The sequence below is a fragment of the Lagopus leucura genome, unplaced genomic scaffold (assembly GCF_019238085.1).
Source record: "Lagopus leucura isolate 7727_CA_CO unplaced genomic scaffold, USGS_WTPT01 Super-Scaffold_100039, whole genome shotgun sequence".
Taxonomy (NCBI): Eukaryota; Metazoa; Chordata; class Aves; order Galliformes; family Phasianidae; genus Lagopus; species Lagopus leucura.
Genome location: NW_024962288.1, coordinates 2,769,009 through 2,781,797, shown reverse-complemented (window position 1 = coordinate 2,781,797; position 12,789 = coordinate 2,769,009). Strand labels below are relative to the sequence as shown.

The window sequence follows — 12,789 nt, the reverse complement described above, 5'->3', positions numbered from 1 at the left end:
GTGACCTGTGGTCTGAGGCTGCCCGTGAGCTCAGACAGGCTGACATTGCATCTGATTCCTATTACTCACGGTTTGGGTGACACAGAACATTAACACTCTCTGTGGCACCACGGGTTGATGTGCAGTGCCAGGGGCACTTTTCCTAACAGAGCAATTCAGGATTTAAATGATAGCATTTTCCAATCACTTTCCCCCCACTCAATCACTTTCAGCCCTTTGCTGAACTGTCTTTTGCAAAGATGGGGATGCAGAAAGGAGAGATTTACTTGATTTCTTATCAGTGATGCCTAGAACAGCTCGGACCCAAAAGCAAGCCAGATGCAACCAGACCACCTCTAAATTTACCAGCAATGCCAGGCAAAATCCAGCACAAAACCCAGCCACTGCTAAGGTCTTCTTCACACAGCGCCGCCATCAGCATAACCCTTCATTTTACACCTACACTGAAAGCATAAGGCAAGCATATTTCTAGCAACATCCTCCTGTTGCATTACCCAACTTTGAAGTAACTCGTGTCAGAGCCCACCTCTGCTGTTCCCTTCACAGGGAGGAAGCAACAAAAGCAACATCCCTGACTTGCTCCAAGGCTGTGCTTCTGCACATCTCAGGCTTGCTAGGAAGCACTTGCACTTCTAAGGTCACGTATTTATAACACGTTCGTGCTGGAGCCTGTGCCTCACCTCCCTGTTTTATTTTTAATCTTCATTTCATGGAGCTCAAGCAGTTCTTTCAAGGTTCCTGTGAATGATCTTTATCCCTTTTGCAGCTCATTCCGTTCTGTGAACAAAATCCCTGGGTGGCCCTGGATGAAGAAGAGAAAAAGGATGACATTTGAAATGGAATAAGAAATTGAAAACAGAACATACTTTGTTTTTTCTTTTTAAGAAAATTCACAACTCTAAATCTAGCAAGCTGTAAACATGCATGTTTGGCATTTGTAGATCCCCAAATCTTTTGTAGGGAAAGATAAAAAGTAAATAAATAAATAGGAAAAATGGGTTTGTCTGCATTTCATAGGCAAAGGAAGTAGGATCCTAACCAGGGAAAGGGATGAATTTTATCCTGGTTGAAATAACCTCAACAAGGCAAAGCCAGCCTCCCTTGTATTCTTTCCAGGCCAACTGGAGCATGTAAATTACAACACAAACATCAGTTCTGACCTCTTGCAAGGTGAGACAAAAGAGCTGTTTGAAAGGTGGAGCAGAGGTGTCTCTTACTGATACACGAGACAAGGAGGAAACAATATCCCACTTCACATGGAGCCCTAGAAGAGGCTGCACAGGGCAGGGGGCATGGCCCCGAGCTGCCAGAGTTCAAGGAGCTGTTGGAGAATGCTCTCAGACTTAGGGTTTGGGTAACCCCATGTAGAGCCAAGGGTTGGACTCTGTAATCCTTGTGGGTCCCTTCCAACTCAGGGAAGTCTGTGATTCCGTGATTCATACAAAAGCACTCCAAGAAGAGATCCTGAGGTACACCTCTGTAACCAACGACTGACACCCATTTATCTCTCTTATCCAGGCTCCAAGGAATCATTTTTATGTTAGATTTTTGGGGTATTTCTTCTATTTCGATCCTCACATTTCTACAGCAGCAAAGACCAACCTAGCAGCCTGCCCAGCACTAACCCATCAGCTGCATTCTGCCTGTCAGCAGCATCTCTTCCTCAGGCCTCATAGTGCTTCATGAGTCAGGCAGTCCCCCTACTCAGGCTGCCAGATCCATTAGCTGGAAGGAAAGGATAACACTCACCCTCATTGCCTGAAATCAGGTCAGTCTCCCTTTTGACGGGACAGGATATTCGCCCTCTCCTTTGGGACAGTGTTTGGTCTTTCACGTCTGCTTCAGACCTGTCACACGGGCAGGACACAACCAGCAGAGCTTGTCACTGAGATGTGCAGTTGGCTGTCTGGGGACAATGAAAGAGTCAGAAAATCTCCTTAGATCAGAGAAAGACAAATGCGGAGGTTGAGCAAACTCAGGAGCAGCCCTGGCTCAGGGCAGGGAGGGGAGGAGAAGGGGATGGTGGTGCACATGCAGCACCCACCAGAGCTGGGAACAGCACCTGCTGGAGCCAGCCAGGAGCTGCAGGGCAGGATCCTGAGGCAGGAGGGCTCTGCAGGTCGTGGGGATCACTGGGCTGAAATTAACCAGTAAAGAAAACTTAGCAACAGTTAGAGAAAACACTCATTTTGTGCATTTCTGCTTCTGCATGTCCTGAGAAATAGCACTTTCAGACATTAGGTTTTGGACTTATTTCAAACCCGGATTTATACTAGTGCTGAGAACAGACAAACACATCAGCAGAACTGAATCTAAAATGATTACTTTTCCCTACCTCCAGAAGTGTCACAGAAGATACAGATGCAGCTGTTCATTAGGAGAAGCAGAAGACTTTGGTTTGGATGGGAAGAAGGGCCAAAGTGCAGCACGAAGGCCCATTCCAGTTGCTCCACTGGGACTTCTGTTTCAACACTGGGCCATAAACAATTTAATAGCAATTTTAAAAAATGCAAAACCAGTCTGTGCCTCTCCATTTGGGTACCTGAGGTCTGCCCAGGGATGGCCCACACCACGCCAGGCCTGCTGGTGCCTGAGGGCTGCACTGTTCTCAGAGGGAGAAAAGGATTTCTGTCCAGATTTAGCAGGGCTTAAGACTGATGAGGACAGCTTTCCCCTTGACTTTCCACCAACAGACTGCAGCTCACATAAGACACGCAGACTGACCCAGCAGACATGAGAAATAGCAATGTCCTCAGTCCAGAAACAGGGGAAAAAATGTGCTTCCAAAGCACAATTAGTTCTGTGTCCAGCTCCAGCCAGCTCTTCACGCAAGCGGTCTCCAACCCTCTCAAAATCTCAGCTAGTCCTCAGCATGTATCTACTGCCCTAAAACCATCCATCTCATAAGCTTCTAAACACATGAATTAGAATGCTAAAAATAAAAATACACGTGGTAAGTTTTACAAGGTCAGTGCTGAGCAACTGCTTGCTAAGCGGCCCAAGCAAGGCAGGAGGAGAGGCACATCACTGCTCTGAGAAATCCTGGGGTCAAAGCCATGAGATGCAAAGCCCCAGCAGCCCCTCACTGCACCCAGGTTTTTCCCCTATCATGAGGTCTCACATAAGCCCAGTGCAGCTTCCCTTCCTGCACACAGCTAGGATAAAGCTTCTGAAACATCACCACAGCAGCTGCAAGTGTAACAAGCTCAAGTTTAGCCACCAACAGAAAACTTTCTTTTTCCTGCAGGAAAATTTCAGGATCAAATTCAGGTAATTCCTGAAACAGGAATTCCTTTGCATTCCTCTACAGCTGTGTGAAGGGTCAGAGCTCCCTGCAGATGCCCAGCCAATGTCCCTCCCCACAGCTTGCACAGCGCTTTAGCACCATCAGCTGTGAGAACAAGGCAGAGAAACTGAGCTCCCCTGCCAGCAGAACAGGGCCTGGATGCAACAGCCCTCTGAGGGACACCTGCACGATGCATGGGCCATGCTGCCCAGCCAGGCACCAGCCCAGGTCCATCCCAAAAGGGACCTTGCCAAAAAAAGAAAAGAAAAATCCTTGGGTGCCACTTCTCCCCCCCTTCCCCTCTTTCCTTTTCCCCCTCCTTACCACAACATTTTTGCTTTTCTCAGCTAGGCATGACGTCCCCATTGCAGTCTCAGCATTGTCATCACCCCAGGAGTATCCGTGGGGATGTGGCACTAAGATGTGGGCAGTGGGCACAGTGGGGGTGGGCTTGGGTTGGACTGGGTCGTCCTGGTGGTCTTTTCCAACCTTCATTCTATGATCCTATGATTCAGGAGCTCTAGCTCCAGAATTCCTCTCTCACCCCTGCTAAAATTGATCCATTTCCAATGCCTGGACTCAAACAAGAGCGATCTGCTTCAAATTAGGAATGCAAAACACAAAACAAAGCTGAGAAGTAATAACAACAATAAAATATCCAACAACCTGGGGTTTTCTGCAGCTTTCCTCACAGCAGGGCTGCAGAGGGGATTTCTCTCCAGCGCATCACAAGCACAGCAGCCCCTGGGACGCCTTCTTCCTCATCTTTTGCTTAAAGTTAAACCTCCAGGTCTCTCTGGGAGCACTGTCAGCACTGCTTAGGACAGCACTGGAACCCCATTTCCCCGTGCCCAGGTTCCCCAGCTCCAGCCAGAGGGCCCAGGACCCTACAGCCATGGTGAGCTGAACGAGATTTTACTGGAAATAAACTGGAGTATCTGAATTATGAATTAAAAAGCAAGTCTAGCTATTTTTCCCCAGCAGCAGAACAGTGCCTATTCCTGTCCTCAAGCCCAAGGATGGACAAGCCAGGTTGGTAATATCCTCAGAAGGAGCTCCATTTTCTAATTAAAAGCTAATTGTCTTTTTCCTCATTAACCGTGCTAACCTTGCTCATTTTCTTTTCTATTTTTCTGCCCCTCAATCTTTCTTAATAAGCAATCTGCAATGTGGGACACCCACAATCTATCTGGATTTACAACATTAGAGTAGCAGTTAATACTTCTCAGCCTCATAATCCTTTAATTTAGGGGCAGCTCAAACATATGCACTGGGATCGTGCACTGATTTATCCTGCAGCGGAGCCGCAACACCCGCTCAGGACTCAGCTCACATCAGTGCAGGAACTCAAATACAACTTAGTATTTATTTATTTTAGTGCCAAGAGCACTAAACCCAGAGAGCAGCGTCCTCTTGTCCCACAGAGGAAAGCCAGAAGCCACACAGGGATAGCAGAGCTCAGGGCACGTGGAGGAGTGGTTGAGACGAGGCAGTCCTCATGGCAAGCAATTCTGTGGATGATCTCCATCAAAACTCAGTACCCCGAGGGCTCAGAATAAAATAAGAATCAACACGGGATGCGTCCAACACAATTAGGGAAAAAATATCCCAAAGGTACCCAAAGGCTGCCTTCCACCACTGAAGCCAAAGGAGGGAGAGTTTTACAACGATTTCTCTTAAAATAACAACAAAATTGAAACTGCTACAGCCAGGCTTTCAGACAAGTGGTCCCAGCCGTATTTCCAAAGCAAACACTGCAGCACAGAGAAACAGAAATAAAAATGACTTCATGGATTTGCTTTGGCCCAGCGCTTGTAGAAAAGAAAAATGAGCCAGCCTTTGGAAACTCCCTTGTTTCCCAGGATCCAAGGTTTTATTAACAAGTTCGTTGGTAGGGATTTTTTGGCTCTGTATTTCTGCTATAAAACGCAGCCCGAAAAAAGATGCACACAGCACTCCTGTTTGCCTGCCCTGTAAAGGGACTGCAGCGTCCTCCACTGAAGAGGCTCAGGGGTGCAAGGATGCTCACCCTGCACTTTGCTGTGCTGCCAACCACCAGAGGCAAGCCTGCCACCATGGCTTTGCTGGCTTACAAAAGTTGGCACATTGTAACACAGAGACAACAGAGCTTGTTTGCAGAGCCACTCATGCACCAGTCTGGCCAGTGAGATGCTCTTCATTTTCCAGCACCTTTCCAATTGCAAGCAGTTGCATGTTGCTCCAATCACTGCATTTCACTTTTGGCTACGTAAAACAGGGCTCCAAATCACCATATTGCACCAAAGTGGCTGTACACGCAGCTTTGACTCCTAAAGGAAGTAGGACAGAACAGGCTCTGCTGTACAAGGTGCTATTTTCCAGCCCATGCTCACAGCAGCACCCCATCCCTTCCCTGTGCCTTCCCACGAAGTGGCCAAAGCCATTCCTAAACTAGCAAACTATTGAGGGGAATAGGAAAACCATCCCTCCTCCCCTAACTTGGGAAAGCTAACAGAGAAAGCCTACAACTCGCCAGGAAATAAGAGATTCCACATGAAAACAAGTTGCCTGATGAGCTATCCTGTCTTTCCCACCTCTGCATCAAACCCTGTGCCCATCTGCTCATCATTTGACCTCAGTGTATCTCAAACATCACCTACAAAAAACAGCATTACCCCTTGGGTCCAGACTAGGCCCATGCTTAAACATTAATCCCCTCCAGTTATTAATAGCTGAGCACTTTGTTCAGCTGGATCGGCCTCCTCCACCCAAGGAACACTGACTCAGGAGCCAAGGTCTGCACTGCAGGGGCTCCTCAAGGCCAGAGGCTCACAGCAGATGTCCAAGAGGGCTGCAGCCACGCTGACCTGCCTCAGAAATGCTGCAGTACACAGCATGCTCTGCTGCTTCTTGCCACCCCAGCACAGCACTGCCTCCCTGTGCACATTGTGAGGCCCCAGGCAGAGTCAAAGCAAGTCTGAATAACAGGGTGTTGTTAGCACCATTGTTTATTTCCAAAGGGAGCAAGTCCCTGGGAAGAAGCACCCGCTGCTCCCATTGTGCAGCACGGCAGTACAAACAGCCCTGCAGGGCTGGCCAGCTCCAAATGCGAATCGCTCCAAAGCACATCTCTCATGACAGCACATCATCTTCACCCTAGAGGCAAGGAGGAACCACCATCCCCTGCAAAAAGCCAGATGAGGAGATGCATGGGAACCTTAACAAGAGCCATTCCCAAAGTACCAGAGCAGCCAGCATGAAATCCAGCAGCCTTCAAAGTCTGTTTCCAGTGCCTGATATGCATGCTTGAAGGCGAATCAGCTTCCTGTGCCTGCAGAACCCAGGTCTTGCTGAGTGCTCTTGCTGTCAGTTCTCCACCCCTCCCTCATTTGCCTTTCCATAGGGATTCCACAACTTGTATCTGACATTTTAGCCAGCAGTTAATTCAATTTATTACAATACAGATCTAACCTGGGAATAGAAGGGAAAAATTCACCCCTACATGCTATGGCCTTGCAGAGGACTTTTTCCCCCCCAGCTTTCCCTCCTCTTCTTTTATAAGAAAATTTAAAACATAAAATAAAAAGAGCAGAACAATCCTTCACGATAAGATTAAGGTCCTTGATGTGTGACTTTGTTTCAGCATGCCCAAGAACTGTCGTGCTTTCTCCTGCATGAAGAGTTGGTCTCGGGTTCCACCACAGGCCACCGCCTTCCAAGCCTTGGTCATCTATGGAGAGAAAAGAAAGAATACGTACAACACAGCCCAGGGAGAGGAAGGTGCTGGGGACCAGTGAAATAAACACAATATTGACATACTGTTTTAAAACAATGTGCATAAATAAATAAAAACTATCTGCTCCCAGGAAAAACAAAAATCTCTAGCTTGGGGTGCTATGTTCAGCAGTTTCCAGTTGAGTGTCCCATTGCAGAACCACCCATAGGCCTCTTTAGGGCTTTCCCCAGCTTGCCTTGGGACCAAAACCCCAGAGAACAAGCCCACTAAGCTTCACTGTGCTGAACAGAGCCTGGAGGGATGAAAGGAATTCAACAGCAGCTTCCAGGTTTACTGCTGATCAGCTCAACGCCCATGGAAGCTGCTCAGCCCCAGACCTTGAAGGGTTGGATTGGTCAGAATGACCATCCATCCTTAGCAGTAATTTAGTGCCTGTGGCTTCAACAGGGCCTCACACAGCACACAGGAAGAGCTGAAAAAAATCAGGTGTGCTTCAGTCACTGAGTAAAGCAAGAGCCCCCGTGACATGCTTTGCTGTGCTAGGAAAACCTCTGCAATCTTCTGATAAATGCAGTGAAACAATACACACTGCCCTCAACTGGAAGTACTCGTTTATGTGTATGGCAAAGAACTGGAGTATGATGTGCACTATTTGCTAACAGTAATGCCCCATGCAGACACAGCATGGCTTCAGGGATAATTTAGGTTCAGCTCACAGCTAAGTGAGCATCCTTAATCTATAGCTGCCACTGCTAGCAGCACTAGTCCAGTACAACAAATCCCAAGAGTCCAGCAACACCACAGGCAGCTCTGCTGTTTTTGGGCTAGGGGATTTCTCAGCACATCTGTACTCTGCCACCACACAAGCTGACTTACTGCAACCCTCAAGTCATTTCCAGAGCTTTATTTATATGGATCTATTAGCACCCAGAGCAACACAGCTCTACCTAGGACAGGAGGAGAAATGGAAGTGTTTAAGTGGGGTCTATTTTGAGAAGGGGAAGGAATTACACTGGCTGAGGAGCACTTATTTGTCAGGAAGAGCTTTCACAACAGACAGCTCTAATCCAGAGACAGATGCTCTGTTTATCTGAAGATGGAACGAGCCAAGGCTGCTCTGTAGAGACTTTCCTTGCATCTGAAAACACCTCTGTGCTAGCCCTCAGCTCTGGTTTCACTCCTCACCTAGGAAAATGTGTATTATATAGGCATACCTTTATATATATAGGTATATCATCCTACCAGAGAATTGCCATGACTCAGCCCAGACAAATACCTGCAAAAATCATGCCCTTCTCCAAGGCACCCCACCAAATGAAGGAAGGATCAGATTCTTTTAATGCACTGTCTGAAACTACATCAACTAGTGAAGATTTTACGAAGAACACAACCATTTATGTCCCAAAGGTTAAATAATTCTAAGGTCAACAGACCTTAAAAGCACCAATCTCAGCAGAGGTTACGAGTTATGCTTGAAAGGGAAGTAAACATCATCCACTGGAGCACGGTAATGCCACTGTTCAGGTAAATGGCAGGACAAAGGCAGCCCATGCTGTCTGTGGCACACAGGTTTCACTACAACCTAGAAATACTCCTCACAGGGGTGAGAAATGCCTCCTTGGTACTCACATTGTGCCTCACAATATTGTTACAGTCAGAGAAACAAAGAAGATTAATCTACTGTTGTCCACCCAAGGAGCGATTCCTAAAAAATAAGTTTACTCCACTGCTGGGGTAGTCTAAATCCCTTGATGGGCTGAGACAGGACACAGATTCCCAGGAAGAAATCCAGGGCCAAATAGGCCCTGCAGGCCACAGCTCTGATGAGCCACAGGGCTTTGAGCCCCAGTGGAAGGGCAGGTTTGTGAGAAAAGCAGAGGGAGCTGCAGTGTGACACTGCTAGATCAGCATCTCCAAAACTGAGTGCCAAGACAACCCTGAGAGCATACAGATGTCCACACAGGAGCACACTATGTTCCTCTTGAGCTTGACCCCCATAACTCTCCTCCCAAAGAAGAACAGAGGCAGCACTACCAGCTGATGTGCTGCTGGCAAGGAATAGCTGCAGGGCTTACTGGTGCCGGTGGTCTGAAATGGCTTGGCATTTTCCTGTAGGACATTTTCTCTGACTGCACTTGTACAAAGGCTCTGTTGAGCAAGCCAGAGTCGTTCTTCCTGTTTGAGGAGGAAAGGTTCAAGGTTCTCGACAGGAAATTCACAGGCTGCAGAAAGAAAGAAAACAATATAAAGGAAAAAGTCAATTTGCACTAACAGTGCTGATACTTCTCCTGGCCAAAAGGTCAACTAACAAATCTCAGCACTTCATCCACATGTTATAAGGCAATCGCAGGTGGCAAAGTCACCACTGCTTTGCACAAGATTTCTTTGGAAAGCTTACTAACCAAAACAGACTAGCTGACAAAAAAAAAAAAAAAAAAAAAAAAAAAAAGCAGAAATGACTATAATATAAGAAATAAGTAATTGCTGTGCTAAAACACAGCCTTTGTCTTCTGAGATGAAGGTGCTTCTCACCCCTGCAACCAGCCAACGAAACCTCCAAGAATGAGAACACATAAGGCTTCTCCTATCCCACAGGTAGGAAAGCAGCTGGGTAGCAGTCAAATCACAAAGGAATTTGCATCTCCTTCTTGCAGGCAGCTTTTTCACGTGAATTTCTGTTCATCCAGAGCCTTTGGCCTTCAGGCTGTGATTCAGCCTACACCATGCCTGAACTTTGGATCCTACAGCCCTTGTATTAAATTGCTAATGTTAAAAACAAAACAAAGTCTATTTCTGCTGTTTTGAAGGGTTAGGGGTCCCATACTTGCTAAAGACAGAAAGAAGCAGCAGTGGTGCCAGCACCACATGCAGCCCAGCAGCCAAGTTTGGTTTTCAGCCCTGCTGCAGTCAGTTCTATCCCTGCTGATTGCAGCACCCCTCACCTGGGTTCTTTTGAAACAGATAGTTTTGGGGAGGGCTGCCATATTTTGTGTCATGTCTTCGTCCACAATATCCAGGGCCAGCGACTTCCGGACCTTCTTGATGGGACTCCTGCGCAACTGTGGAACACAAATACAAGTGTGAGCATGAATCAACTCAGTGAACTCCCATCCTAAGGACCAAGGGTGCATACCGAGCCCACAGATCCCCCTATCTGCATTGCACTAGCACCTCGAAAAGACATGCTGCTGCCTTCCCCACCACACGGCACAGCAGCTTCTAGCGCTCCCCCCGCTGGCAATAAGAGCCACTGATTTAGAAGGGGAAACTCCTTCCAGCAGAAGGGAAGGTCACATCACCTGGGCCTGCTGGGCCTACTGAGCCACGAGACTTTTTGCACCAGACTACAGCCTGTGGGGAGCACAGCTTGCCACAGATACTTCAGGTCTGACAGTATCTGCTGGCACAGCCCTGAGTTCTGCATAAACCAGGCTGCAGCCGGCAGTATTTTAAGCAGGCCTTAACCTCAGGCATACAAGCAGATTCACTCACTAAAAGGCAGCAACCACATACTGAAAAACTTTTTGGCATAAATAGCAGGATGAACACAGCCAGCAAAAACACCCCTCAACAGCACAGGACAGCCCAAAAAAAGATACTGAAAGCAAAACCAGTTTACCCCTTGTTTCCTTTTCTGTTTCTCAGGCTTCACGTCATCCTCAATAATAAGTTCAATGCCAGCTTCACTTCGGAGCACCTCTTTCAAGTCTTCTTCCAGGTGAGGAGTCTGTGGCTGACGCAAGAAGGGGAAAGAGCACAAGACTGTCATAATTTGTACACCAGGCAGATTTAAAATTCCTTCAGTGGATAATAGGGCCAGAGTAACCCACAGGAGCTCACAGTGGAAAGACAAACATTACAAAGTATTTACTTTCCAGCAGGAAAAAACATTACAAGATTTCTGTTAGCCTGACAAATTTACTGGATCTCCAGGCATGGGAGACGCTTAGCAGTTGAACCCCCAGGTGTGCCATCAAGAGACCAGCGTGTACTGAAGGCACAGTATACTGAAACTGCCATCCTCACAGCACCCACATTAAGTCCACGTTAGAGATCTAGGGATGCAGTGTTTCCTTGCTTTCCTCAAGGTCAAGAATAAGCAAGCACTGAGGCCATATTCAAAGGCTGTTTGGAGTTTGGGGTATTTTTTGGTTTTGGTTTTGGTTTTTTTTTTGACTACTTCGCAGAGGAGATAGAATTCCTGTGGCTATTTACCATGATATATGTTTGGTAGGACAAGGTCTCCCTGCCCATCATCTCAGCCCAGCACTACCAAACTCTACCATGTTGCTATTCAAATAACGGCTGGCTCACAGCTCTGCAGCAAACTACCCCACACACCACCACCAGCAAGCAACAGACCTGTTCAGTACATACCAAAGGCCTAATTGGTCCATATTTTTCCAGAGCATTTTTGAAAGGTGTTGGGGTATGTGGAGTGTTGTCCACCACGTATTTCTGATCTGGTGTGACAAACCTGCCAGTAGAGAAGTAGAAAAGATTAAAGATCAGACAGGCTGTACATCAACAAAGTAAACCCCAACCTTCCACTCGCACTACACGGACTGCCTGCAGAGTCTCACACGGTGACAGCAGAAGCCATACATCTGGGTAGGGCATTCCTGGGGCATAAGCAGGGCCAAAGGCTACCAAGAAACCTTTAGTAGGGAAAATATCTCAGAAATGCCAACTATGCTTCTCCGCTCTGTCAACTACCAAGCACCCTTCTCAGAAAGTGATACAACACCTGCAATACTGGTATGACAGATCCCTGCAGGCCAGTGCTACTCCACAGTGCTTCTGCTAGCAGAGCTCCTCATGGCCAGCCAGAGCTTTGTGTCAGTGGAAATCCCAACACAATTACACTTGGAGCAGCTAAGCCAGCTTACACCAACGGGATGTGGTCGCTGCTCTGGGCCACATCAGTTTTGCTAGCACAGCCAGCACCTCCACAAACTGTGCTGCATCACCGTAGCAACATGCAGAGACAGGCCTGCCAGCAGGACACTCCCTGTGCAGGACACCCTCTCTCACCTGGCTGGGATGATGCCTCAAGATCATGCCCTGGACTGCCCCACAAGTCAGAGGGTGCAGATCTAAAGGGATGGATCTGAACAGCCTTTGTTGAGCTGCTTCCCAGCTGGCAGAGGGCTCACAGCATCGTAACGCTTCCCAAAGACGTGCACAGGAGGCATCAGCCGACCAAGCAGCTGAGCACAACAGCAGTCATTTGGCTGAGGTCCCAACCAGATGGGACACTTGTTCCCTGCAGCAAACAGAGAAGCTGTCTTTGGGTGCCACACCAATTTAAGGAAATCCCCCAGCCTGCCTTGTCACTCTCGGTTGTGCCAGCTCTGGGGAAGTTTTGTTTGACTCGAATCAAACTCCTGTGTGAAAAAGGACACTGCTCAGGTTGGGATGGGAAAGAAGAAATACAGGACTTACGCTGAGTTTTTCTGGAGCAGAGGAGTCTTGTCCCTGTGCAGAGGGGTGGTGACAATCACCTTCTGACTGCACACAGGCGTGGAGGTAAGAGATGGGTTCTCCAGTTCTAGTGTATCTTGTTTGGTCCAAAAGTTTAAGAACTGCACGACATAGGACAGAAAGAGGAAAACAGTCAGTCCCGAACTTTCCAACATGGTATCATCAGTCAGAATCTTTTTTTTTTTTTTTTTTTTTTTTTTTTTTAAAAAAAAAAAAAGGGGGGGGGGGGGGGGGGGGGGAAAACCCACAAGTGAGAGTCAGCAAAAGAGGAGAAGCCCAAGAAAAAAAAAGGGGGAACGTTGGA

The 12,789-nt window shown here is 47.5% G+C and overlaps 1 protein-coding gene across 2 annotated transcripts in view; it reads right to left on the bottom strand.

Annotated features, from left to right (window-relative positions):
- Positions 1-6,255: 6,255 nt before the first annotated feature.
- The window catches only part of MYBL2 (MYB proto-oncogene like 2), a 17,149-nt gene continuing 10,615 nt past the window's right edge, over positions 6,256-12,789 (bottom strand). For both annotated transcript variants that reach the window (XM_042883731.1, XM_042883729.1), the window contains exons 9-14: positions 12,447-12,586; positions 11,379-11,478; positions 10,621-10,734; positions 9,944-10,060; positions 9,077-9,223; positions 6,256-6,995 (exon numbers count right to left, since the gene is read on the bottom strand). In XM_042883731.1, coding sequence (XP_042739665.1) covers positions 6,867-6,995; positions 9,077-9,223; positions 9,944-10,060; positions 10,621-10,734; positions 11,379-11,478; positions 12,447-12,586 — 747 coding nt within the window. In that variant the 3' untranslated portion in view covers positions 6,256-6,866. The remainder of the gene's footprint in view (positions 6,996-9,076; positions 9,224-9,943; positions 10,061-10,620; positions 10,735-11,378; positions 11,479-12,446; positions 12,587-12,789) is intronic.